The 27,853-nt window shown below is 38.8% G+C and overlaps 1 protein-coding gene across 2 annotated transcripts; it reads right to left on the bottom strand.

The window, feature by feature from the left end:
• Positions 1 to 284: 284 nt before the first annotated feature.
• On the bottom strand, positions 285 to 27,538 carry nnt2 (nicotinamide nucleotide transhydrogenase 2). 2 transcript variants are annotated; one of them, XM_028438329.1, is made up of 22 exons: positions 27,424 to 27,538; positions 26,796 to 26,958; positions 24,637 to 24,866; positions 23,376 to 23,575; positions 23,176 to 23,263; positions 23,000 to 23,088; positions 22,730 to 22,917; positions 20,659 to 20,792; positions 18,751 to 18,942; positions 17,718 to 17,868; positions 16,701 to 16,862; positions 16,488 to 16,598; positions 16,252 to 16,397; positions 14,262 to 14,457; positions 10,705 to 10,938; positions 9,013 to 9,173; positions 6,557 to 6,736; positions 6,323 to 6,482; positions 1,363 to 1,444; positions 1,112 to 1,230; positions 709 to 824; positions 482 to 628 (listed from the first exon to the last, which is right to left on the bottom strand). In XM_028438329.1, the coding sequence occupies exons 2-22, from the start codon at positions 26,923 to 26,925 to the stop codon at positions 482 to 484; spliced, it is 3,216 nt and encodes a 1,071-aa protein (XP_028294130.1). In that variant the 5' UTR covers positions 26,926 to 26,958; positions 27,424 to 27,538. The 2 variants fall into 2 exon arrangements, with proteins under 2 accessions (XP_028294139.1, XP_028294130.1); XM_028438338.1 differs by lacking the exon at positions 27,424 to 27,538 and having other exon boundaries at positions 285 to 628; positions 26,796 to 27,156.
• Between the last annotated feature and the right edge of the window lie 315 nt (positions 27,539 to 27,853).

Genomic DNA, 27,853 nt, shown 5'->3' with positions numbered 1-27,853 from the left:
CGTAAGTTGCTTCTCACCATTTCTCCGTAATTGTGGTTGGTCAGATGCTGCAAACTCCACCCGTATCATGTGAACGCGAATGTTGCCAGGCTGAAATGACTTGGCTTAAGAAGTCAACGTGTTAATAACCAGCTTCGTAGTACAGCAGTTCTGTGATAGAAAATGTTTAGTTAGGTGAAGCCTGCTCATGAAATATATCCCATAAATACTTATGCATCTTCATAGTACAGGCCCTAAAATAATCTGATCAGATAAGGTAAAATGATGCACAATAAAAACCAATGTATATTTTGATCTAAATACTTTTATTTACAAATCAGTGGATCCTCAATTTGTTAACCATATTAGGTTTTTTCCCTCAGAAAAAAGGAAAAAGAAAACCACCTCTACTTCTTTTCAAATGATTAACTCACATGTTTACCTAAAGCATATGCTGCAGATGTCACTGTGAGCCATCTTTAGTGTAAAATGCTATTGGGTCTTAGTAATAGTGCTCCCTGATCTTAGATTGCAGACTGTCGCAGGTCTTCTTGGCATCTCCCAGCAGCATTGATGTGTTAGGCTTGTAGAAAATGGGGTTATCAACTGCTGCGTAGCCCACGCCCAGGGTGCGTTTCATCACTATCACCTGGTCCAAAAACAGTGTTTCAGTTTATTTTGTGTAGCATGCAACAAAAAAGAGAGACTAAAGACCTAACTTGGGCAAACCTGTTTAGACTTCCAAACCTCCAGAACAGGCATTCCGGCTATTATGGAGTTTGGATCTTCCTGTGCTGCAGAATTTACTGTGTCGTTGGCTCCAATGACCAGTGTCAGGTCTGTCTCTGTGGGTCAAAGACATTAACAAGTTTATATACACCGCTAGTGAGCACACATCAAGCAGCGGATAAACTTTTCCTTAAGAAAACAAAATGTGTCTCACATGTCCGGTTGCTAAGAAAACAAAGCCTGTTTCCCTATTAACACTGATGGTCTAAACATGTGCTCGCTGCTCCGCTCTCAGATCAAGGCGTGTGTGTCCATTACAGATAATTGATGTAGTAAAGTCCTTTCGTCTGCCAACACCTGCCCACCCAGCTCATGGTGGAGCAGCAAATAAAGTAAAGCTTGCCTGGAAAGTCGTCATTGATCTCATCCATCTCCAGAACCACATCATAGGGAACACCAGCCTCAGCCAGAAGGACGTTCAACTGGCCGGGCATACGACCAGCAACTGGGTGGATACCAAACCTGTTAAAAGGATGGATGTGAAAATATTACTATTATTATTATGCTTCTGTGTCAGATACAAGTAGAAATATACTTGAGGAAAAAGGCAGTGAATATAAAAAACATCCAGGGAAATAATGAGTAGACCATTACCTGACGGCCTTTCCCTGCTCTTTCAGCATCTTCACCATGTCTGCGATAGGATATTGAGCTTTGGCTGCACACAGACCCCATCCTAATACACAAAAATATAAACACCACATTTATCTTAAAAGGGATGCTTTTTATCCAGGTAAAAGAAAAACAAATTTATGAAGGCCAGTAATGTATTACTTAATGACTAATTCAGAAAAGCAATAGCAAAAAGGTTTTCAGACAAACTTACAACCAGAATGTAATGTACTGAAAGACTTTGCCATGGTGCTTATAATTTATTGCTGTTGGCTTTTATTGTGGAACACTGTTAATGTTCTGCCCCAGACAAAGTTGACATGCATATTTAGTCATCAGACTTTACAAAAAACAAGTCTATAAATACAGTTAACTATTAGTCACTGTATTCAATGACGACCTTCTCCAACACACATTTCTACCAACTGTGTCATAATGCAGAAATCTGAACAACACTAACACCACTGTGCTGAAACATTGAAACTACGTCCCCCAGGACAGGAGCAGGAGACCCTCGCATTAACGCTGGGCTGTGCAGTTGTGTCCTCCATTATAAATTGGGTACATCTCAACTTCTTTCATGTTTTTCTTCAGAAAACTACAAAGGTTTTGAAAAATAAGTGTTGTACTCATGACCAGAATGCACCGAGACAAAGACTTTTAGGAGTCCATAAAAATCCATTTTAAAAACCATGACAAGGTTGAACAGTTAAAGAACGTTTCTTCTAAATAAATTTGACACACAAAAACAAGGAGTCTACAACACTTTCAAAGCTCAGCATGTAAAAATCTCACATCTTGAAAAATTTGTTCAACTAAATTCTTGCAAAAAATAAATCGTTGTACTTGTACTTTAAAGCCACTGATAGTGATAAATGATTTCACATATCTGAAAATAAGATGTTTATTTGTCGGGTGAATGAGGTCAGTCAGTGTTCAGAAGTAAGTTTTCTGTTAAAAAATAACATGGAGTAAAGTCAGAGTTTTTGCAGGTTTTTCACACACAAATTACTAGAAATTATTTCCAAGAAGAACAATCAGTGAGTGAAATTACATTAAATAACAGGAACAGTTCCAAGTACTTCTCATTATTATTACATTAATGAAGTTGAAGAATAGCAGATGGCCTCGACCGGTCTTTATGGGAAATCCCGAGTCAGGCCAGTCCGAGATTGAGACAAAACTTAATAAAAATGCTCTCGAGTCAGAGACGAGACCAAGACCTTCAAAATACGGTCTCAAGACCAAAACTGGTTTTAAATACTACAACACTATAAAAAAAAAGCCACTTGGAGGACCTGGAGGATGAGGCGACTTTCCCACACACCAGTGAACCAGATTTTGTTATCTTTGTCTTTTTTGCCTGTCCTGTCTATTCAGATCTTTGTTTCCCATGTGAACCACCATCAAAATAAAATGCATACATCAATCCATTTTCCTTTTCAGGGTTGCAGGGGCCTGCTGATGCCGATCTCCAGCCGTCAATCAGGCGCTAGGTGGGGGTACACCCCGGACAGGACGACATTCCAAGGAGGGACACACACAGCAGACAACCACTCACACACAATCCCATTCACCTCTACGGGCAATCAATAGACCTATGGGTCCTGTTTTTGGATTGTGGGAGGAAGCTGGAGTACCCAGAGAAAACCCAAGCAAGCACAGGAGAACATACAAACTTCAAACAGAAAGGACCAGAACGTTTCCACCCAAGACCTTCTTGCTGTGAGGCGGATGTGCTAATCATTCCACCACCAACAACTTGGCAGTCAACAAAAATCGAAATATATCAATTTAGAAATAAAACTTGATTGATTGATTGACAAAGTGGTCAACTTCGGTTGTTGTAAAGCAAAGTGCTGTAAACAATAAAATACAATTTAAAAAAGACAATACATAATTAAAAACAGGCCATTATCACATTTACAACAAAAAATACAATTAGAAAATAAAAATAATAAAAAAGGCATAATACAAAATTTGTCATAATACCACATTTTAATAGTCCATAAAATCTCACTATAAATCATTGACAGTGTTTCACGTTTCCACTTCAGAAAAATCAAAGAAAAAAAATCTCTTTCCTCAGTGCCTTGTTCTTTCCTTCCTGTGTCCTCATCTACCACAAATCTCCCTTCTGCATTAGATTATTGTTCTTCAGTGGTGAAAGAAACATTTTTCTAAGGAAAACTTGCATGTATGGTGTGCATTTAGTTACCCTGCGTGCAAAGAGCTCTTTTCCCTGATTCTGGATACCCTCTATTCAACCCTTGTGGTCTGATAGCTCGTTGAGTTCAGTATTGGCCTTAATAGAGTTTCTTAAAGCCTGTCACTTGTATCTTCTAATTCCCCAGACAACTTCTGTTTTCTCGCTGCCGCACTTAGCTGTTGACAATGCCTGGAGTCCTGATTGAGTCTGGACTCAATCGATCTTCAGACATTTCACTAATTCCCTAATCAAACCAGCATGTCAGTCCACACAGCTGTCCACTCATTGGTTTGGAGCCATCCAAAACTTTAGCAATCCAAAAAAAATGCAAGTCACTCAAAGTAGTTTTCATTCTTCTTCTTTTTTTTTTTTTTTTTTTTAAACCACCCAACGACTACTTGTCACACAAGTCTGTCTTTCCCAAGTTTATAAATCACGATGTGGTCAATGTCTCACACTCAGATTAAAGACACCATCTCTTTTTAGTGGCTACAGATCATTTGTGAACAAACTACACCCTCTTGTGGTTTTTGGGATTTAGGATTTCACTTCAAACCAGTTGGACTTTTTATGAGGTAGCACACGCTCAGTTCCTGTATTTCCACAGTCCAGCATGTTTTGGATTGTATAAGGAATGTTTCATTACGCAAATCTGCAAAAGACCCATTAACAATGCCCAAACTATGATCGGGTGTTGAATTTACCACTTGATGTGACAGATGGTAACAATGCAGCTGCATCTCTGTTAGGAAGATTTTGGTTGTCTTTTTGCTCCTATAGTGCAAAATCAAGTAGGTTAGTGGGAGTGCGTGCACGCGTGCATCCCCTTATTCAGGGTTTATTCTTAGTTATCAGAATAAAAACTTCACAGTGTGAAAAATAATTCTCAGATTATCAAATGTTTTGTTCCATATTGTTTGCAGATCAGGTATTTTTTCCAAATGTGCCTGAAAGATGTAGACATAAAAGATGAAAGTTGGAATTCCTCAACAAAATAAAACAAACCACATTTATTTTTTTTTATGTCCTCATTGCAATTAAAGGGCCCATGATAAGCTAAATCTTCTTTCTGAGCTTTAAACATCATAAAGTGCTATTAGGGCTTCATACACATGCCCAAAGTGTTTTTTCATTGATTCCCTCAATCGTTAGTTAGAGGGTGATGTTCTCCTTTCTTACTGCAGGGTGAGCCCAAACACCTCGCTCCAATTTGATGACGCGTTCCCACTTTGATGACAAATTTGAAGTAGAGAATTTGAGCTGGAGAAGCCGCGCCTCCAGGAAGCTCTCTGCCGTGATTGACATGTAAACAAACACGCCCACGAAGGTGAGCATTTCAGCGTCCTTCGCACAGTGCTATGTATGTATTTTCAACAGTCTATGTATGTACCAGCTAAAGCCCCGCCCCCTTGCTCTGTCTCGTGTTTATAAAGCAGCATGAGCTCGGCTACGAAGTGGGTGGGAGGAGGGCGGGCCGTCCTCTGATCCTACGTCACCGTGCAGGGAGGAGGAAGTCAGTGTCCTGTCTATAGACACGCCCACTCATGCATAAGTAGGACGCAAATCAGCCTGTTTGTGTAGAGTTGCTCAGAAAGTGACTTTTCAGAGGCTAAAACTCTGGAACACAGGCGAGTTTGGGAAAATAAACCTCAAATACTATGTTTTTGGGGTTCTTAAAACAAATGGAGATGGAAAAAATAGCAACTGCCCAATGGTTTATCTCTCAAGCTAAACTTCTCCTACTACATTTATATAACATTAGTACATTACAATTACATCTGATATTATCACATGTTGGACATGAACTGTAAGCCTCATCTTTGTCCAATGACAGCGAGAGACCTCACTAGCAGCCACACCTGCCTGTTGTCGTACGAGTAAAAGAAAAGTTTCACTGGTGCTGATTATATAGTAAAATGATAGCTATGTCTAGGTCTGAATCTTGGACCAAATATTAAGTTCATGTCTTTATCTTGGCCCCAGTGAATAGTCGAGGTCTAGATTTTTGTCTTTAGTTATGAGATAGTTTGCTGTACCTCTTAATTTTAGTCTCAATCTTTGGTCTTAGTCCTGACCTTGGCCTTCGGTTAAAGGCAAGTTCTATCACATCAGGGGCCAATAAAATGTGTTTGATCAGTGGGCCACATTGTCAACATTCATGTCAGTATTTAGAAAGACCAATGTGATACAAGAACAAGAACAAAGGGTTTCATCTTTGTTTATTGCCTTTTTGTGTTGTTTTGTGAGGTTTTTGTCATTTTGGAAATTTATATTGTCATTTTGTGCATTTTTCCAAGTCATTTTGTGTGTTTTTGATATGTGTGTTTTCATGTCATTTTGTCAATTTTTTGTCATTGTGTCGGTTTGTCTGGAATTTGTGTGTCTTTGGAGTTATTTTGTCAATGTGTTGTGGTTTGGTGTGTTTTTGCAGTCTGCAGTGTCTGTTTAAGTGGTTGTTATTTGTGTCTTTCATTTTGCGTGCTTTTGTTTACATTTTATTCATTAAACTGCCATTTTTTTTGCATTATGTTGACCATATTCCTTCCAACTACTTGAATTACAATTTTTGAAAAAAATGTTTTGGGGTCAGTTGCCTATGTTTGGTTTAGGGTTTAATCTTAGTCTTCTTTTATCCTCATTGTCAGAAATGTTTTCTCTTTTTGCTAAAGTTTATATCGGTATAAAACCAAAGTGGACCTACATGAGGTCTGACACTGTGTGCACATTGTGTACCTGGTGTGATGATGATGTTGTTGGCTTCTTTAATGATATCAATGGTCTGGTCCACATTGACCTCTGTGTGAGTGCCAACGATCTCCATGGGCTTACCACCCGCTGTGGATGTGGTGCCAAACCCGCCCAGGATCACATTGGGCAGGGAGCGGTTCATGGCCTTCGTGGGAGAAAAGGATGAAGGCTCTGGTGAACTGTGTTTGTCGTTACGCTAACGAAGGTTGATCTACTCACCACACACATGATGTAGGACAGGATAGCACCAGAAGAGCCGATTAGAGCTCCAACAATTGTCATGAGGTTGTTGTCGAGTAAGAAGCCCTCAGCACAGAGAGCCCATCCTGAATAGCTGTTCAACACAGTGATGACCACAGGCATGTCGGCACCTCCGATGGCTGCCGTCAGCGTTACACCCTGGGATAGGATAAAGAAAATGTTATAAAAGTAGAAACTACGCAGTCATGTCAACCGTTTTTAATTGCTAAATAAATGTAGCAATGTCTAAAACTTGTTTGAAAAATATATTTTATGGGAGTTAGTTTATTAAGTCCTAAATATGATTTAAAGTTTTAAAATACAGTAATCTCATAATATTTCAGCATGCATAGTGGCTTAGCTAGAGTGGTCTATAAAAACTTGCAAATTGCTTAAAAGTAAATGAGAAAAGAGTAATTAAAAAAAAAAAAAAAACATGAATAGGTGCATATCGCTAGCTACTGTACAAGTTAGTTGCAACATGCCAATAACCAAAAAATCATAATTGTGATGATGAAACTGATCTTTTGATTAGAACATGAACTGAAAATACAAAGATGAGTCTTGGTCCAACACCAGGCAGCAACAATAAAAAATATAAAATGAATCCATATAGGATTCACTATAACACCGTTTCATTGCACTTATTTACAATGGGATTCTTTAAAATGTGTGTTAACTTGTTCATTCATCATTACGCTCTATAGTTGTTTTTCAGAGTATTCCGAGCAAAATATTGTAGTCGGGCAAAGGGGGTACTTGGATTCGGAAATAAGAGAAAAGGGGACTTGGTCCAAAAAAATTTGAGAACCACTGCATTAAAGAGTACCTGTAATGAATTTTAATTGCAAGATCTATCAAAAGATGGTGTATAAACAGTATAATACAAACAGTTTAGCAAGGTAAAGTTGAAGGTTGTCTCTAGTGATAGTAAGTCACAGGATTTGGATTGGCTGAAGTTGAAGGTTTTGGGTCATGTGATGAAGACAAGCTATCATCAGCGAGTGTTGGGTTTCGTGTCTGGAAAAGGGAGCAGCGTATTGTCTAATTGAAAATAAATAGTTTGTTCTTCTTGGGTTTAAATGCTTGCTTTGTAATGGTAAGTACCAAAAACATGAAAAACCATATTTACAAAGTAATTAAAAAAAAGGAGAGTTTAAGGCCCCGTTTACACAAGGATGTTGTCTAGTGAAAATGCAAACATTTTGTTGTGTTTTGGTGGTCCATTTACAGGGCAATGGCATTTTAGTGTTTGAAAATTAAACTTTTAAAAAAACTGGCTCCAGAGTAGAAGTTTTTGAAAATGCTACCCTCTCAGTCTCCGTGTATGTTCAGGTGATGTGTCTAGATAAGCATGAGAGAGACAAACAAATGAATGCTGAGGTGAATGAAGGCTGTCCTCTACATGAATAAATTATGTCATAAAATGCATAAACAACTCGCTGTGTGTAGTACATATGTAGGAGCAGGTTCCTGAGTTGTGTGTGTGTTGCAGCAGTAAACCGGTACGTAGCATGCAGGATACATGAAGCTGCTTGTTATGTTTGCAGTTTAATGCAGAACGTGTGGCTAACAAAGCTGCAGTATGTATGTTTTTTTTTGGCATCATTTGGTGAAAAAAAAGTGAGGACCGACGAGATAAATTGCGTGTAAACTGAAGAAAAGCTTATTCCAGAAGAATTCATTTTACCATCTGGATGCTGAGTGATTGTTGTCAGTCTGCTCTGAGCGACTGCTGCACAGGAAGCTGAGATCACAGCCCCGTGTTTGCTTGTGGTGGGGACGAGCTGACGGCAGCAGCCGCTGCTCAGGGCAGTAACTACAGTGATACGTGCATTCATGTTTGAGTTCCTAAAACACCAGAAAAATCTCCAATAACAAGATAAAGTCCATACATTTGTCACTAGTCTATACTGGAGAAAAAAGTCGCTAAGAGGGTTCACAAAAGACCCCGGTAAGGGAGGTTCAGTTTCGGTTTCAAAACGGAGCAAAGAGAGGATTCTACAAACTGCAGCTTTAAATAAAACTGTGTTAATAAAGAAACTCAGCTACATGTGCGCGCTACAAATGAATTTCAACAGTGTCGGACAGCAATGGGTTCAGACTTAAAGACAGATCGGCTTTATTCGGGTTCGGGCCATATTCTGATGGCTTCGGGCCAGGTCAGGTCTAACTTTGTAAGCCTGATTAAAGCTTATTACTCTTACTTGTGTTGGGCGAAGTGTCTCTGCGCATGAGCTTATTTTGGTTATTTGGAAAATCACACCACCATCTATTATCCTGGCATATAAACTACATTGTTTTTAATGCTACCCACGGCCCCATGCAAATAGAGATCGTATTGAAAATGTTGCCGTGTGAATGCGGAACTTTTTAGAAACAAAATGTCATGTAAACAGGGCCAAAATTTCCCTTCAAAAAAATTAAACGTTTACCATAACAGTGGAAAGCCCAGACACTCCCAGCAGACATCCCATGCCTGTGGCGTAGTTGGAGCTAAGCATGAAAGGCACCATTCCTCCCACTGACGCAGCCATCAGACCAGCATTCAACGCATGACGTCCAGGCAGCAACAGTGGAGCAGAGTTCAGGACGCCTACGAACAGAGTTTCAAAGCACTCATTTTAAACAAAACAGAAACTGTTGTTGTTCCTTCAGTTGACATTAGAAAACATGTTCTCCTAATCAGTGCTGTGTGTCTTTAAATCCTCAGACTTTGTAAAGTCTTAGTGAAGGTTTCTCATCAGACCCTCTCCTGACCGCAGCAATGACACACTGCTACATCCAACCCGCCACAACTAATTACCAGAGAGCGTCTTATGTGTTCTTCTTGATCAGTTGTTCTAAATTAGAGGCTGCCAAGACATCCACATAAAACCCAGTCCAAGCCAGGGTTTTCCAGAGGATCTCTGGCTTTAGGTAGATCAAAGAGACCATTAGCACCAGAGGGGGAAAGCTTGATGTGTTTATATGTAGATATCAGTGCGCCTGTCTGTGAGCACGTCTAACACGTCACGTCTTTCTGTGTGGCGTTTCAGTTTGCATGTTCTCACCATGCTCGTGTGGGATTTCTCTGGGTATTTAGATTTCCTCCTCCCATCCAAAAAGCATGTCAGTGAGGTCACTAGGAATCTTGAGCTTACCAAAGTGAGTGTAAGTGGTTGTGTATCCCTTTGCATTTGCCCTGTAATGGACTGACACATAAATATACACAATGTCTATCCAAATTGTGACACAGAACTAGCTTTAGAATTAGCCTTCTTAAAAATAGGGTTCCCTCAATGTGAAATTTACATGTTCTTCTGTAGTATGTGTATACAAATGCATTGTATTAAGTAAGTTATTAGGAAACTAAACTGACTGTGTGTGTGTTTGAATGGAGGAAGTGATCTGTGTGTTTGTGCTGATCTGATTTTAAGTTTGACAGTAGTTTATTGTTTAAACAAATTTGATATTTTTCTGTTATATGTACTATTTTCCTGGTTTCTTCTAGTTTTGTATAGGGATGTCCCGGTACAACTTTTTCACTTCCGATACCATACCGATATTGCAGCCTTGAGTATTGGCCAATACCGATATCGATCCGAACGATCAGCACGAATCATACATACTTTTATTACTTATTTTAGAGTGTAGAATATTAGAAAAAGTTTGATCAAGTGATGTTACTCAGAGAAAAATAGTCAACAATTCAAGCTCACTTCAGTTATTTTTTACGGTCAGTATATGGTGAGAACAACTGAGGGCGGGGACACAAACAACAAAAACTTATTGGAGCGCTTGTATCGGAGATTTTAGTTGCAGTTCGATAAAATCCGATATTCGTTTTCTGGCAGATATCGGACCGATATCCGATATCAATATCGGATCGGGACATCCTAGTTTTGTATCAGATACTTTTACCTTTTTCCCTACACAAATGTATTTTAGTTTCCTGTTTTGATTTAACAAAACTATGCACTCTAAAATGTATTTGTTTTATATCTTTATATTTCCTATTGTGAAATAGGTTGAACGGCTTCTTATGAATGAATTGCAAAATAAAAGGTATCACAAAAAAAATGTTTTTTCATCATAATCAAAATAATAATAGCAGGAATATTCCTCCAACTTTTTGCACTTGTTACCTTGAAGCTTGCCGTAGGCCACCAGTGATCCGCTAAAGGTGACGCCTCCAATGTAAGTACCGAGATAAGCCACGGTCTTTAGCACTCCAGCAGCCGGGTGGGTGTCCAGGTGCGGATACTCAATCATGAACTCAGCAACGCAGGTGAGAACAGCCGCCAGCCCCACCAGGCTGTGGAAGGCCGCCACCAGCTGCGGCAGGTCTGAGATTTCAATGCGCTTGGCGATGGTCAGACCTGCAGGCAGGATGTGAACAAAGCTTTCAGTGAGTTACTATCTTTGGCTGAGCTCAGCACCAGAACCAAACGTCTCAGGCATGACTAAGCACGAGGAGAAACATTTAAGAAGAGGGGTAAGAAGATAAAAAAAAAAGGTTACACCTGTTTCAAATTTATGGATTTGATCTTCAAAGCTGATCTAATGATATACTAGTTAAGCATTTCATTGTACTTTTGCAAAGTCTCAAGAACATTGAATTACCACTGTATGAACCTTCAGGCTGTTCCCCCTGCTTACGTTGATCATAACATCATTTATCAACCTGCTTCTTACATTACGATTAACATCTTCCATGATGATGGAAGCTATTCGTCTGTGTATTTGCAGAGGCTGATTGATGCTCTGTTATGAATTAGCCAAAGAGGGAGAAAAAAGGCCTGAGGAGCTGCATGCAAAGCTAGTAGGATGTAACTTATTCAGGATGGTCTTTGAGTTTTCTAAACAAACTATTTTGGCCTTCAAAGGAGCCTGAACATTATTAATTTCTTTTGATGGGGGTGTGGTGGATCATAAAACCAAGAAAGACTTAGTTGTCACGAGTGAAACAGTGACCACTTAAGATAACGGAAAACAACAAGAGCAGCTGTGGTGAACAATAATCAGTGCCAGAGAAGCCCTTTATAGTGTAGCAGGCCTGAAATATCCGCTCAGAACAATACAACACAAGCATAACAGCTCTGAAAAACTAATTTAATCACGGTGAAGTCTTTTTTCAAATGAGAGAAATATTTCATTTAGAACTTTAGATAGATTTATCTATCACAGTGCCTCATTGTCAGGTACATAGATCAATTAATCGAAGATAATTTAGTCAGAAAAAAAAAGTTAAAGGTCAGAATAACCGCACAAAAGTTGGTTTCAATCTCCACTATAAATACTCGCTTTATTTATATTGTTGGAAAAGTTTTGTGCATTGCATTGTGGGATGTGGAGTCCGCTAGACAGATGCAGAGAAGTGTTAATTTCAACCTTTTACATCTTTTTTTTTTTTTTTTAAATATTCTTTGATTTATTTATCTATGAGGCCTTCACTATGTCTTTATCTGATATAAATTATTGTTTACAACAGGTTTAACGCAATAAAAGAGGCCTCCTAAAACAGTATATACATGGGGTTGAAAACCTTTGTAACAGGACGAGTGTAAATTTGAAATTTTCTTCTTAATTTGTGTGCCATTATCAATAATACAACAAAGTTAAACTATGACACAAAATAGAAAAACATTTCCACGTAATGGCAATTTGATTCCAGTCATATAAAGCACAGTTTATCATATTCTAAAGATATTTTGGTATGATCTTTTATCCTCACATGTGTTTGGCCACATGACCACCATGCTGAACAATCAATCTGCCTCGAACAGAACTGGCGCTGAGCACTGTGATAGCTCAGCAGCAAAAGGATACGATGCGAACAAGCTCTTCTGATTCCCTACAGAGCCAAAGGTTTTGTGCATGAGATATTACGAGCAGGAACGCAGCCACAGCGCTGCAGAGATTATGATCATAACCTGTCATTCAAAACTCAAGAAATCAAACCACAGAAGAGAAAAGTTGGGATCGTCATAACACCGTGCAGTGCCAGAGTGCCAGTGTTTGTGTTTATCACCCAGAGATGGGGTCAATTACATTTTAAAATTACAATTACGTCTTTAATTATCCATGTTCAATTACAACTCAATTATAATTACGGTGACTGTCATTTTTTTCCAATTACAATTAAAATTTCAATATAATTTCCCCCTTAAAGTCAATTACAATTATTTTCTCAATTACTAAGGTTTAAATTCTATTAATCACAATTAATAACTAAAATTTAAATAAATACCCCCCTAAAACAACTCTTTCTCTTGTGTTAGCTTTCATTAGCATTTCTTATGATAACATGTCAGTTTTGACCCATGTCTTAAATCAGCATTAAAAAAAACTAAAAAATATTATCCAACATCTAATTTGTTTCTCATCTCTTGGTTACCTTATTAGGCTTCCTAATCAATGATAATATTGGTTTTATTATTTCTGGTGTGGGCGTCTGAGCCTGTTTTGTGTCGGTATACTCCTAGATTTCAACAGGTAAACTTGATCTGAAACATATTTCAATAATTGTTAACGACATATGTGTAAGCCAAAGAACTGTAACATGGTTCCATAGTTTCGTGTTTAATGAAATTGTAATTGACAGTTTTTATAAAAATTTCCATGCCAAAGTCAAGTACTGTATCTGTGCTTAATTACAATTCAATTATGATTACAACAGAAATATATTTTTCCAATGACGGTTACAATCATAATTATAGTTAATTAGCCATTTAAATTATAACTGACCCCAAACCTGGTGCCAAGGGTTGCCGACCCCTGGTCTATACTCGTGACTTTTGAACAGTTCTTTCAGAGATCATTGGTATTCCACTGTCTTATCCGTCTTGCTACCTGTTCCATATCTAACTTAATGGCACATAAATTCTTCACAAAGTTCTTCTACTTCTCACAGTCAACCGCTGCTGTCCTCACTGCTGCCCATGATCTCCATGCTGCTTCTTTTCTTTCTAATCTGTGTCTCCAGAAGCTCTTTGGTATTACTTTCCCTCTCTTCCCTTCAGTCATCCAAATCATTGCTATAATGCAGTTCTTTTGGTTTTGTTTCAGTGTGTGTCGGCAGTGTTAGAGAAAAAGGCCCTGAGTTTTATTTTAATCTGTTTGATGACTGTAAAGCTTCCTGTGCATGTCAAGGCTCTATAATAGGGGTGGGAACCTCTGGGTACCTCACGATATGCGATACAAAGCTCACGATAACAATTATCTCACAATATGACGATACTGCGATTATCGATATATTGGTCAGAAATCAATCTACGATAATCTATGACAAAAGAATAAAAAGATTAAGTGAAAAAACAATTTTTATTTTATATCTCTGAAAGACAATACATTGAAAAAGTGTCCTATGAACAGTGACACTATTTTAGTGCAACATTTCTGTGAATAAGTATCTCCAATAGTGCTTTGTGTAAACAGAAAATAGGGTTTTTCTTACCAGTGACACTATTATAGTGCAATATTCCAGTAAACAATATATTGGTTCCTTCAACAAACAGTGACAGCATTTCTGTGAAGACCTACCTGCACATTTTAGTGAAAAAGCAGAAAAGGTTTTGAAAAAAAAAAAAAAAAAACACAAGATTTATCGCCGTATCAAGATATCGTCACACTCCTACTCTATAATACAATAATAACAATAATACCAAATGAAAAACAACATATACTGTTGATTCGTGCCTACCTAGAGTTCCTCCAGAGGCCATGGCCATGGACATCTGAGACAGCAGCTCTGGTGAGGGTTTGAGGGCGCCGAGGGTGGCGGCGATGCCTCCTGCCACTCCGATCATACCAAGAGAGTTTCCCAGGCGGCTGGTCCTCTGAGCAGAGAGGCCAGCGAGCGCACCCACGCAACACAGGCCAGAACCAAAATACATCATCTAAAGAGAAGGTAAAAAACCAGGTTGTACATACTTTTTTTTTTTTTTTACCATTTTAGGAAATCCTGTCTTGTCCTCTTATTATATCCCAAATTGTCTTGTCTTATTGTTTCTGTACTGATTTGTCTTTCACACTTTACTTGGATTTTTGAGGCCCTTACGCAGGGTGTAATTTAAATGAATTTGGAAGGGTATAGGTTGGTAAAAAAAATTAAAAATACTTTTCTGATGCAATTTGAGGAAAGACTGGTTAGCACCACCTAGTGTTTGTAACTTTCCACTGGTTTGAACTAGCTTGATGGCATTCGGTAGGTATATCCATTTGATCGTGACCAGCAAAAATTTAATTTGGACCTATAACCGAAATACAAAATTTGGCACGTTTTTTCAATTTTTAGCCAAACCACATAGTCTTCAAAAGCGAACTCTTCCTAGAGCACATGTGTCAAACTCAATCCAGGCCCTTTACAACCTTCAATGTGGCACGCAGGAGAAAGTAAAATAGAGACAACATGAATCATCGTGTAAATTACCAACTAATTCAGTTATAGACATCTCAGCCTCTCCAAATAGACAAATTCAATTAAACTCCACAATATGCAATATATGCAAATTTCCTTACATGTTTCCACAAAATTCCATGTTTGTTGTCCTTCCTGATGTCTTTCTAAGCTAGTTTTAAAAAGTTTTTCCCCATTCTATAAATGTCATCCTGTATCGTAATCATGAACCCAGTGTTGTCTATCGTATTGTCTTGTGAACTTTGTATATTGTCCCACTCCTAGTATTTAAGTGTGACATTACACATAGTGTAATCCCAGGATGACAAATCCAGACAAAAAATATGAAGTTAACAACTTTTAGCAGGAAGACTAAAGATACAAGAGGACACAATTTGCAGCTGGTGCAAAAAAAAAAAAAAAAAAAAAATCCTGAGGATTTCAAATGAATCTGGCAAGAAATTACACACACAATCCACTTCTACAGTTAGTCACTGTAGACTGTGTTCTCCACGAGATGGAGGTGTTTTATCATGCACCACTGCATCCTGGAAAATGTCAAAAACGGATACATTTTCTTTCCCTGCCTCAAAAAGAGAGCCAAACGGGATTAATATTCTATAGTTTGGGCCCGAGCACCAAAGGTCCTATCGTTTCTATTAATTATTATTAGTATTATTATTAAGGCCTGAGCACCAAAGGTGGTTCGAAGGCCCTATTGTTTCTGTTTTATGACAGGAACAATTATGGACCCAGATGCAGAGACAGAGTGTGATAAGAAACCAAAATTCCCACAGCCTTTCAAACACATGACCACAAAAAGAATCATGGATTCAAGATTTTCCTAAATGTTTTGCTGTCTACTTTTAATTCTGTTCAATAAATTATCAAGTTTTCTTTTTCAAGATTTCCAACAACAAAACCCTTTAGCCTAAATACATTAAATGCAAAAGGTTTAGTCAGTATTACTTTACATTATTTATAATATTAACATTGCCAATCATATTTAAATATTAATTTATTTTAATTTTAATTAAATTTAATTTATTGTAATTTTAATTTAATTTATTCTATCCTATATAAAGTTACTTGTATTGTGTATATTTATATATTGTATACATCATCTTATAGTGTATATTTGAAATTTTTAGGACAGTTCAGAAACACAATTAAACCTAAAATACACATCATTGTAAAACCCAGCTTGTGTGTGAGTGCGTATGTGTATGTGTTGCTCTAGTCCACACACCCAGAACCCTGACAAAGATGATGGATATGATGCGTGTCACATCACCTGCTCAATGTTGTACCCTGCAGCTACAGAGGCTCCGTAACCTCCAACAAAAACGGCTCCTGGCAGTGCGAACAGGTAGTTGTACTCAGGTGGGTCTGTGGGGCGTTTAAACATGTCCAACATGCGCTGAGTAATCAGAAATCCACCTGAACATGCACAAGAGGAAAGCATCCAGTTAGATGGCTGATCATGGTAATCAGTCATTATGATGTGAGGATAAACGTTGAATGTCGGACCTGCAATGTTGATGGAGGAGATGAAGGCAGCAGCCAAGGCGAGGCTCTCAGGCAGGGAGGAAGGAGTAAGACCTCCACCCATCAGTACCAGACCTCCTACCGCCGTCAGGCCTGAACGAAAAAACAACTTTATAAACAAGTGTTTCAAAGAACAGGAATCCACACATGGACCAGGTTCATGAATCCATTTACAAGCAGTGTGTGAACCCTGACCTGAGATGGCATTGGTGACAGACATGAGAGGAGAGTGCAGAGCGGGGGTCACACCCCACACGGTGTGGTATCCCACAATTCCTGCCAAACCAAAGGTTGTGACCATCTGAGTGAAGGCTGCGTTTGGGGAGATGATGCCCAGAGCCAAACAGGTGGACACGCCTAGAGAGAGAAAGCCCAGTCACACGGCTGCTGACATTTGTCCATCACTTCTTATTTTGTTATCAAAGGGGGAAAAGTTCTAAAAACTGAGCGTTTACAAACTATGTTCAACTGTATTAAGTTTTATATTAAAGTTTGTTTTTCAAATATCTCTTGATTAAACCTTCTACAAACAATTATCCTTTTAAAAACATCTGAACAAAAGTCCTCCTTTTGCTGCCCTTAGAAAAATCTTGAAAAGCCGACAAAGCATCATGGGTTGATGACGTCATCCGGGCGAACTGTCTATTAGTATTTTTTGCTGTTGGAGTGAATGGAGGTGGATATGAGTCTTAAATATTCAATAAGAATACTAAAAAAATTATTGGGTTAAGGTTAGGATTGAAAAAAAGTGAATGCAAACAAATATTTGACAACCCCAAAAAATCTATTTCACTGAAGAAGAAGAGAAGACAAAAATACAGCCAAACATTATTTTAAATAATATTTTTTTTTTAAAATAAAACTTAATTTATAAAATACATAATTCAAGGAATCAGGCATATGCAATAGGATGAAACCTTTTATTACAATTTTTTCAAATTATTTAAATTGTAAACTTTGGCATTATTAGAATAAAAAACATAACTGTATCAGAATATTGAAGATTTGTAATTGTTATTAATACTCATCATCAAATATTTTGCCTACAAAAAATAACCAATTGATACCAAACACTATGTAATGTAAACCTGATTTTGTTATTATTAATTTTTTCATTGTTAAATGATTAAATCCATGCAATCAAAAACCTTTCAGTAATTAGTTTCCGTGTGTGTGTGTGTGTGTGTGTGTGTGTGTGCGCGCGTGTGTAACCTGCAGTGTAGACTCCAGCTGAGGTCATAGTGCGGCTGAAGGGAGTCACCTCAGCTGCTTTCTCAGCTTTTAGCTCAGCTACAGTTTTCTGTTTCACTGGGGCTGGGGGGCTCGTTTTAGGAAGAGGGGATGGGAACATGTTTTTTCCCTCCTGAATCCAGCAGAACACACACAGGGCCAGTGTAAGAATTCAAAGTCAGTTTGCATAAAGAAAAAATGCCAAAGACTCCAAGTTTCTGAAGACCATAAACAGGGTTGGGGTCAATTATTACTGTAATTGATATATAATTACAAGTATGACGGAATTATAATTTTAATCGTAGTTGAAAACACATGTTGCTGTTGTAATTGTATTTGAGTTCAGATAACTGATTTCATTGGCATGAAAATTCCATAAAAACTGTCATTTACAATGTAATTAAATCTAAGGGTATACTGACTCAGACGTCCACAATATTAATAACAATATTTTTCATTGTTTAGGAAGCCTAACAAGGCAACCAAGAGATCAGAAACTAATTAGATGATAGATAATATTTCTTTGTGTATTTTACAGCTGATTTAAGACATGGCTCAAACTGAGCCGTTATCATAAGAGATGCTAACACCTATAAGAAGCTAACGCAAGAGGAAAGTTAAGTTTTATAGGCGTATTCATTAAAGGCTCAGTAATTATGATTGATTGAAATTGAAGTAAGTGAGAACGTGATTGTACTTTACTTTCATGGGAAAAATTATAAATGTAATTTAATTGAAATTGGAAAGAACGCAGGTCAACATAATCGAACTGTAATTGAAAATGGATAATTGAAGACGTAATTGTAAAATGTAATTCACCCCAACCCCGAACATAAACAATACAAACGCAAATTATCTTTTTTTGAAATGTATTCAAATCTTGCCGAAAAAGGCACACTGATAATGTTAAGTTTATTATAATAATATGCCAAATAATGTCTGGAACAACATGTTTTGACAGAAAATGCTCAACAGGTCCAAAGGATTCCCATAGATACCTAGAACAAAGACATACCTTCATAACAAGTGTGCCACGGATGACGTGGTCGATTGTTCCGTAGTCGAACTCTTCTTTGGGTTCGTAGTGGAAGTACTCCTTGTCAGGGCTGATGCCCTTCAGCAGCTTCAGGACGTTGTTTGAATAGAGAGAACTGGCCTGGGTGGCCATGCGGCTGGGCAGGTCTGCGTACCCAATGTGTGTCACTCCCTATATTAAAGAATTAAAGATCAATGACATTGACTACTTTAATTGACTTTTTTTCTTGTTAAATAATACCAAATCTGTCCCTCATTCACAAGTTTTGTTTTTTAAGATTGTATTTATATAAGAAACAATATGCATTATTAAACATAAATATGTATCAATATTATAGCAAGAGCTAGTTTCCATCTTATAGTCGACCATTATAAATACACAGTACATTATAATACAACAATTAATGTACGAGCAGAGGGTATTCTACGTATACGGTACATACTGTACAAAAATATGTATTTTGATTCCAGACCAGAAGTAAGCCACCAACTATAACCCGGATGCTAAGATCAAAGCTAAAAGGGCTAAAGTGCAACACTTACAAGTGTTTGATGGAATTGCACAATGCTGTTATAGCACATTTCCCTGTCGGTAAAAGTTGATATCAGATGATTGTGTAACGCCCTGTTCCACTTTGCTACAGTTGCATGAATTTATGACGTCTACTAAAGAATGTTAGGATAAACCATGGCTCTGTTGTTACCTCTACTTCAAACAAGACCTCACAAGGTGGCCTGGTGTTGCATTTTTTATCATTATTTCCCTCTAGTTTGGTTTCTTCACCACAGACCTTGAGGATTCTGTGCATTAAACATTTTTAATGGAATTTGCTGTCCTTTTTCTGTTTAAAACGTGACAATGACAACACTATTATCCTATATTAGTCTTTATTTTTGTTAATCTGATACTGTGTCACTGCAAATGTGAATTTCCACTCTGGGGATCAATAACGGTGCGTTCTATTCTATTCTAGAAACTCCTGTTGCCCTCCACCTCCCAGTCTTTTTAAGTTCAACTTTCAACCTTATATTTTAATGTAGCTTTCCACCACTGGCAAGACTAGTATGAATGAATATTGGTTTCTGTAAAGTCCTTGTAAATCCAAGCCATTATTATTATATTATTACATATAATAGTCGTTCTTTCATGTGTAGCGGTTGATTGAGGTTGCAGTGTACATCATCCCCTCCCATTAATTTCCCATAATTAGCTCGAGTAGGTTTGTTGTTGGTAAAAGTCAATTTGGAAGTCCTACACAGTCTTGCCAGGTCATTCTCGGTCAATATAAATCAGAGAAACCAATGGCCTGGGCACCTCCAACCCACTCACTAGTGATTCTTTATTCCAGTATACCATGTCAGCCTCATGGTTATGGTGCTTGGGCTTGTTTCCAGTTTAATGATATGACTATTTATCTTTTACTTCCAAGTATTTCTAAGATGACGGCACCTGCCTTAAAGTGTAATCAGTTCACATTGTATTCTCTGTAATATAGAATCATTTTATATACAATATGCATTGTTATAAGAGTATTATTTGTTTACTGTTGTGCCATTGGTAATTCCATTCCTAATGAAACTTAGGGCAGGATTTGTGGAAAAATAAACATTTATGTTACGTCTTTTGATGCTAATGGGTGATGAAGCATTCAAAACTAAAAAGAATGAGCTCACACACACACACATCTCCTTATTGCCTTGAACAGGCTGTGTGATGCATTATTTACTGTTATTCAGGGTCTGAAACTCCCGCGCTGAATGCGTCATTTGACATGCGTTCAACGGCCGTCGTGTCATTATTGAGTCTTATTTCTTGATCCTGCCCTAAGTTCCTAGCAAACACATTTTCCCTGTGAAAGAATGATTAAATGATGAATACTGACTGTACCTTATAAGTGTACAGCTCTCCCGGCCTGGTAGTCTCAATGTTACCCCCAGCCTCTGCAGCCAGATCCACCACCACCGAGCCGTCCTTCATGGAATCCACAAACTCCTTCTTGATCAGAATGGGAGCGCGCTTTCCTGCACAGTATCGGGATCATGGATTAAAGCTGCATAACTCCATGAAACTGTTTTCTTTTGAAAGTGTATGTCATCCAAAGGTTATTCTCATCTACTACTGATGCCAGTGTGACCCCCAAAAACACTAACAAAGGGACATTTCTGTTGTTTTCACTAATTGATATCGTGGCTTCCACAGAAATATGAAAGTACGGCCAAAATCAGAGTCACGACATATTACGGGAAATATGATAAACAAACCACAACAAAAATGTCTTGTCTGGTGAAACACGTGAGAAATCATGGTAAAAACACTTCTTAATGCTGATAGGAATGATCACTGATTTCAATAAAATAAAGAAATAGTGTAGATTTATTGATTTTTAGATGAATACATCTAAAATCAGTTGCTACAAAAAAACTAAAAGAAAAAGGTTGAAACAGTCATTTGAAAGCTTGTTTTGAGCAGCATTATAAACACAATGATATTGTTGGAAAAGTTTCATGTATTGCATTGTGGGATGCAAAGATGCATAGACTGATACAAAGAAGTGTTTTTACTTCATTCGTACCTTGAATTCTTGTGTCTCTTCTCCAGACCACGAGGACAGTGATTTGCTGACACCATTTTTGCTCTAGTTTGTTCCCAGTATTCAATATCACCTCACTCTGCACAACTTTCAATTTGGATTGGATTTGGATCCTTCTGTGTAAGCCTTAACATAAACATCCACCTTTATTTTGCCGCAACTTTTTAGTCCATGAAACACCAGAAATGTGTTGAGGAGTCACATTGGCAGCATTTTTGGGGACAATTTTGAAGTATGCACAGCGGGCGCACTAGTCACACTTAACCACTGCGTGATGCATTGTGAGCGTAACATAAAATCATCCTGGGACTGCCTTCAAGCTATAAGACAAACATCCCCATTTCAAAACAAAAGCATCTCTGAATCATAACATAACCTAACCACTAGAGCGGACATGGGCACGTCATTTACAGACCTTGGAGTTGCTGTTAGCTTACCAATAAACAGGAAAAGATTCGTCACCTTTACAATAAGTGCTGACTAGGCCACTGCGAGTGAGGCCCAAGGCCAATGCAGGCTGTATCATGTTTTTCTGCAGTCAGTGCCTTCTCCTCACCCTTCTCTCTCTTTTCTGTTTCAGGTGTCTTGAAGCTGGAGTTGACAGTTCCTGATCAATGATTCACGGCTCAACTAGTCTGGGACACCCTGATGTTTTATCTCTTTCCTGTTCTGTTCCTTCTGTCCACTAAGCCCAACCAGTCGAAGCAGATGGCTGCCACCTCTGAACCTGGTTCTGCTGGAGATTTCTGCCTGTTAAAAGAAAGTTTTTTTCTTCCCACTGTCGCTAAATGCTAAAAAAATTAAATAAATAGGTCACTTGTTTTAAAGTTAACCGGCCATTTAGTCAGTAGTAGAACGGTGGGTCTCTGAAAATCTCAGAAATGTCAGCATGAAATGCATTTCTGCAAGTTTTAAAGATGAAATGACCACATTTTGATATTGTACTTGGTCACTTTCTCGCTTACAACGCCTTTAGAACTTTCAAAGGTGGCGAATTAACGGAGATATTTAGCGTCAGTGTGCTTCAGGTTTCTGTCGTAGGTTCGAAAGGCATCTTGGGAAACTTGGAAGTATACTTCACTGGGAACGCTCATCATCCTAATCCTCCTAACCATACTTAGTGTAAATAAGTATAGTATATAGTAGATAGTGGACACAACACTATGCTGAGAACTGGAACTGAACCCCACTTTCACCAGTGAGAAGCAGTCTTTAAAACCTTTTAATTGCACTAATTGTTTAACATTATTTAAAGAATATGAATACACATTTAGTCATTGAAGATCTGACTACTTTATTCACTTAGTCTCAATTATAAACCTGATTCAAAGCAAAAACATATTGGACAAGGAGGTTAAAGTGACTGACCTGGAATGAGGGCCGTGGAGATGACAATATCAACCTCCTTACACTGCTTGGCAAAAAGAGCCATTTCCGCCTCGATGAACTCTTTGGACATCTCTTTGGCGTAGCCTCCAATCCCCTCTCCAGACTCTTTGATCTCTATTTCTAAAGGCTCGGCTCCAAAGGACTTGAATTGCTCCAGAGCTGCTGGCCTGCCCACCAGAGACAGATCTGAACCATCATAAATCCCTCTGCACGCCGTGATTTAATATGCATTTTAACTTCATCTTTTACCTGGTGTCAAATCCTCTGACTATGGCTCCCATTGACTTAGCTGCTCCCGCTGCTGCCAACCCAGCCACTCCACCTCCAATAACCAACACCTGTGCACAGCACACAAGTCCATATGAGTGAGCAGCACAGCCACAGAGGAGGAGATACTTTTGTGGCTTATTCAAGATGTAAATTACCTTTGCTGGAGGTACTTTTCCTGCAGCTGTGATCTGACCAGTAAAGAAGCGACCAAAGTGATTGGCTGCCAAAATCACAGCTTTGTAACTGCAAAGCAAAAAAGCTTTGTCATATAGCAAACCCAGGCTTAACTAAAAAGGTTAAACAAAAAAAAAAAAAAAAAACAGCATGCAAATGTGGTAGGAAAGAAAGTACTTACCCAGCAATGTTAGCCATGGAGCTGAGAGCATCAAAGCCCTGAGCGATGGTGACTCTGGGAACCTGGTCCATAGCTAGCACAGTGCTCTGTCTCTCAGACAGCTTTGACATCAGCTCTGGGTTCTGAGCTGGATAGATGAAGCTCACCAGTGTGGATCGAGGTTTCAGGAGCCCCACCTCAGTCAAACTGGGGGCTCGGACCTGAAGATGTAAATTGATTGTGAGCAGTTATAGGAGGCGGAGAAGTGGACATGTTGTTCATCCACTAGTGCTGTGGTTCTCAAACTTTTTTTGCTTAAGTACCCACTTTCTCTTATTTTTTTAATCCAAGTTCTCTTTTGTCAGACTCCAACTTTTTTCCCAGAATTCTATGAAACAACAACTATAGGGTAGGCAGGTGCCTCTGCCTTCATGTAGGGGGCAATTTTATGCAAATACATGTTTGCATATTCTGAGGTTGGTTTTTCTTCATTTTAATCATAGAAAAATATTTTCATATATTCCCTCTGGTTTTGATCTATTTCCATTGATTTTCTATCAAAGTAAACATTAATATGAACAACTACAGTATATTAGTATCCTCCAGATTTGTTGGGAAGTTTTGGGGTTTCCCTCATTGCATGGAGCTGGGAATGTTTTTTAGTCATACTCTTTTGTTCTACAAGTGAATGTCAAACAATCTATTTATCATGGACAATAAACATGGCAGATATCCCACTCTTTAATGCTTTGTGCCATGAAGCAGATGACAAGAACATGGAAACAACAAAATCTCACCCAAAATAAATCTTTGGTTCAGAACGGTAGAGCAAACTTTAGATGATGGAAAAAAACCATTAAAAAATTACAGATAACATGCAATAAATTCATAAAGAAAAAAAGACTACACAATTGCATCAAAAGATGTGTGACAAAAAGGCATTTACCTTTTTATTTATACCCCGCTTCATGTTATTATTTCTTTTAAATTTTATATATAAATATATTTAAAAATGCAGCGTTACAATTAGTTTGTTAATTATTGCAATAAAGTATATAAAAAAGTGAAAGCACAACCCCTAAACTACTACAGTGCATGTAGACACGTGAATGAATTCTGAAATGTCTGCAAGTGTAAACGCATGCAATGGATTGTCTACCTGTGCATCCTTTATACTTGTATCAGAAACTGGTAGCCTGTTATCTTCTCTCTCAGACTTCAAACACCAAAACGAACAGATGTACAGTGATCAGATGGTGGATGGCCGTAGACGTGTACAAACCTTAAGCACCAGGTCTGATCCTAGCGCTCCCTTCTCATCGGTGATGGTGGCTCCTGCGTCTCTGTACTGCTGATCCGAGAACTGCGCCTCATTTCCTGCTCCACTCTCTACCTGTACCTTGAAACCCTGTTTAACCAGCGCCTGCACGCCAGCGGGAGACAACGCCACACGCCGCTCATTCTGCATCACCTCTTTGGGAACACCCACGACAATGTCCTTGTACAGCACACCTACAAATCAAAGCAGATGATCTGGCCTAATAAGCATATATTGTACTTGAAGTTTAGGATTTTAAATCAAATGTGCACCAATCGTCTATATCTAAGAAGTGTGTGACATTATTTTCCAATAATGTAGATGTAGGTGGATCAAAAATCAGTGCATTAACATTCAGGGCCTGTACTACGAAGCTGGATAAGTATATCCGGGATATCTCTCCGATAACGGGCTTCACCAAACCAAACTCTGTACTACGAAGCAAAATAGAAATCCATTCACTCAAGCGAGGTGGGCCCAGTCTGGCTACGTGCGCGACGAGTGGAGATTGCAGCGTCTAACCAACTACAATCACGGATAAACTGTAGAGCAATTTATGTCACAATTGAGTAATAATTCTTCAAAAATATGAAGAACTAAAACCCATAATTCAGACCAAAAATAACACTGTTGCTGCAGAAAAAGCAGGAATGACCGAACACAGGCAAGACTGTTAATGCGTAAAAACGTGAGATTATACAATATTGATCCACACATTAATGCAGCACAGATGTGGTTCTATTCAGCTAGTCCTCCTCAATTTATCACACACACACTGGGATGAAAGCACATTGTTTCACTTAAGTATGTTCCGGCTGAGAATGACAGTGTCACTATAGCGCATGTATAGCAATTTCCCCCTGGGATTAATAAAGGAATTCTGATGTATGAATGAATGAATGACTTAATCCGTCCACGATATGAAGAGTGTCCGACACAGGCTTTATCAGCTGACTGTAGATCAGTACATCAGATGTAAATCTACACCTTTATCCATTAATAATCTTTCTTTCCTAAACACAGCTGTCAGATCTGCACCAACCAGGATCTTCTAACAATGGACAGGCCATTTTCCAAGAGAACTCATTGGTCAGGAGGTGGGACTTTTGTACTCGCTCAGATCTTATCCACTTCATTACCTGGTCCTGACCAGGTTAGGTGTTAATCCTACATTACCATGGTAAGAAGTTGGCCTGCGTCGTAGTACAGGACACACTATAAATCCCGGAAATCAGCGCGTTAAGAGGAAATCCAGCTTTGTAGTACAGGCCTCCAGTGATAAACAGTGCAGCTGTGGCATTACTGACTCCGAGGGGCAATACTGACTCTGAAAGATTTTACAGACTGAGGGATTATACAGACTCTGATAAGTTATACTGATCCCGAAAGGTTTATCTTATGCAGCCTTAATTGCATTTTCTTTACGAAATACAGTTTGTCTCGTTCAAAATAATTCTCTACTTCGTTGTTTGCTGAATAAGAAAATCTCTCATTTTTATACCCATGGGCATATTCAAATAATCTCCTAGTGGTAAAGGCTTGGACCTTTCAGGGTTCAATCAAGCATTTCTTTTGTACCCACAAAACTGGAGCACATGTGTAAAGCAGTGAGGCTGTTGGGATGGAAACAGTGTCAAGTTACACATTTCTCTCCAAACATGGAACGGTGACCTCGCCACCATGGAGATATTATGAGCAGGTGACTGGCATCGGGCCAGCACTCACACACACACACACACACAGAGAGAGAGAGAGAGAGAGAGAGAAGAGATAGAGATAGAGAGGCCTGCACCGGCACACATACAAATTCAAACTTTAAATCGAAGTAACCCTAAAATCACTCAAAAACAGTCGGCAGCATGAGCACACACACCGACGTCTGTCAGCAGGACCCTCCAGCCTACTGTCAAGGTTGTTTAGTCTGTCACCTTTAACTGACCTCTCATGTTAGCTGTGGTTTATGGAACCAGGCCACTATCTTTCACTTCAGTTTGTCCTATTTTGGAAACATATTGAGCAACTTGCTGCCAACAGTTGCCAGGTGGAGTGTGTCCTTGAGAAACTGACTGTGTGGACAACACTTTTAAAGGTGTCCCTGGGAGGATTTAAATGATAGGTCCTACCTCTGGAGGCCTTTTGGTCCCATAACACAGGGAACGTTCGGAAATGTCTCTTTCCAGGTAACTTCTGACGGAGCCCACTGTGGAACAGGGTGGCAGAGGAGCTGGAGAGGCCACGCAGGAGAGCGGCCATGACCCTGAGACTTCCTCTGGTTTGAGATTATGGCTGGAATAAACAGAGATGGTTTACACTTCTATCAAAAACAAAATAACATAGTCAGATCTTGAGGTCTCCAGTCCCACACTCGGTTTGTCCTTGCTGCAAAGGCCTAGGCAGAGAATGACATTTCACACACACACACACTGTGTGGACCCAGGCTTGATTACACACTACGGGCTTCTTCGCGAGATCTGGAATTATGACGGCAGAGGCAAACCGTGCCAAGTCTGGCCCTGATTGTGAGCAGAAGCGTGGAGATTAAACCTGAAGAGGCAGGAGGAAGACAGCTCAGGACTTAAAGCTGAGACAAACACCAGGCCGCACCATCACCAAACAAACAAACATAACATACATAAAAAATACACTTTCTTTATTCATGAAAATAAAAGATTTTAAAACATTTCATTCATTTATTCATTCAGTTTAAGATGACCTTCATTCTGCTATTCATTAGTTTATAAACTGACTCACAGAAGGTGTTTCTCTGCAGCAGGGAGAGGAGGGGTCACCTAGGAAATGTCCTGCTCAAAATGTCTATATGTCTATGTTCAGACAGACAGACAGACAGACAAACAGACAACCTTTTGCACTTTCGATTATCACACCTTCTCCATTTGGTGACTCCTCCCTGTGACCAGTCTAAAAGCAGGTGATCACTGTCAGATTAAGAGTGCATTGACTACGATTTAAAGGATTAACCCTGTGTGCATAAATGACTAGCAGTTGTTTTATTTTGAAAGATTCGAGACAACTAACACGGCCATCCGCTTTATAGTTGAGCTATAAAACAGCATAAAATTTAAAGAGGCAGACACACATTAAATAACATCGATGGTTAGGGTTGAGCAACCTTAAGATGTGTTTTTACTTGTGTGAACACCAGGTGTCGCCAGAGTGCACT

The sequence above is a fragment of the Gouania willdenowi genome, chromosome 3, assembly GCF_900634775.1.
Source record: "Gouania willdenowi chromosome 3, fGouWil2.1, whole genome shotgun sequence".
NCBI classification, from domain to species: Eukaryota; Metazoa; Chordata; class Actinopteri; order Blenniiformes; family Gobiesocidae; genus Gouania; species Gouania willdenowi.
Note: the sequence above shows the minus strand (reverse complement) of the source record. Positions and strands in the feature narration are given on the sequence as shown.

Excerpts from the sequence above, each read along its gene's own strand:
- nnt2 (XM_028438329.1), bottom strand. The coding sequence starts at position 26,925 with ATGGCCGCTCTCCTGCGTGGCCTCTCCAGCTCCTCTGCCACCCTGTTC. Across the intron at positions 10,939-14,261 it reads GGCCTCTGGAGGAACTCTAG|GTCTGACCATCGCCAAGCGC; the intron begins GTAGGCACGAAT and ends TCCTGCCTGCAG. Across the intron at positions 6,483-6,556 it reads TGTCCTACATCATGTGTGTG|GCCATGAACCGCTCCCTGCC; the intron begins GTGAGTAGATCA and ends TCTCCCACGAAG.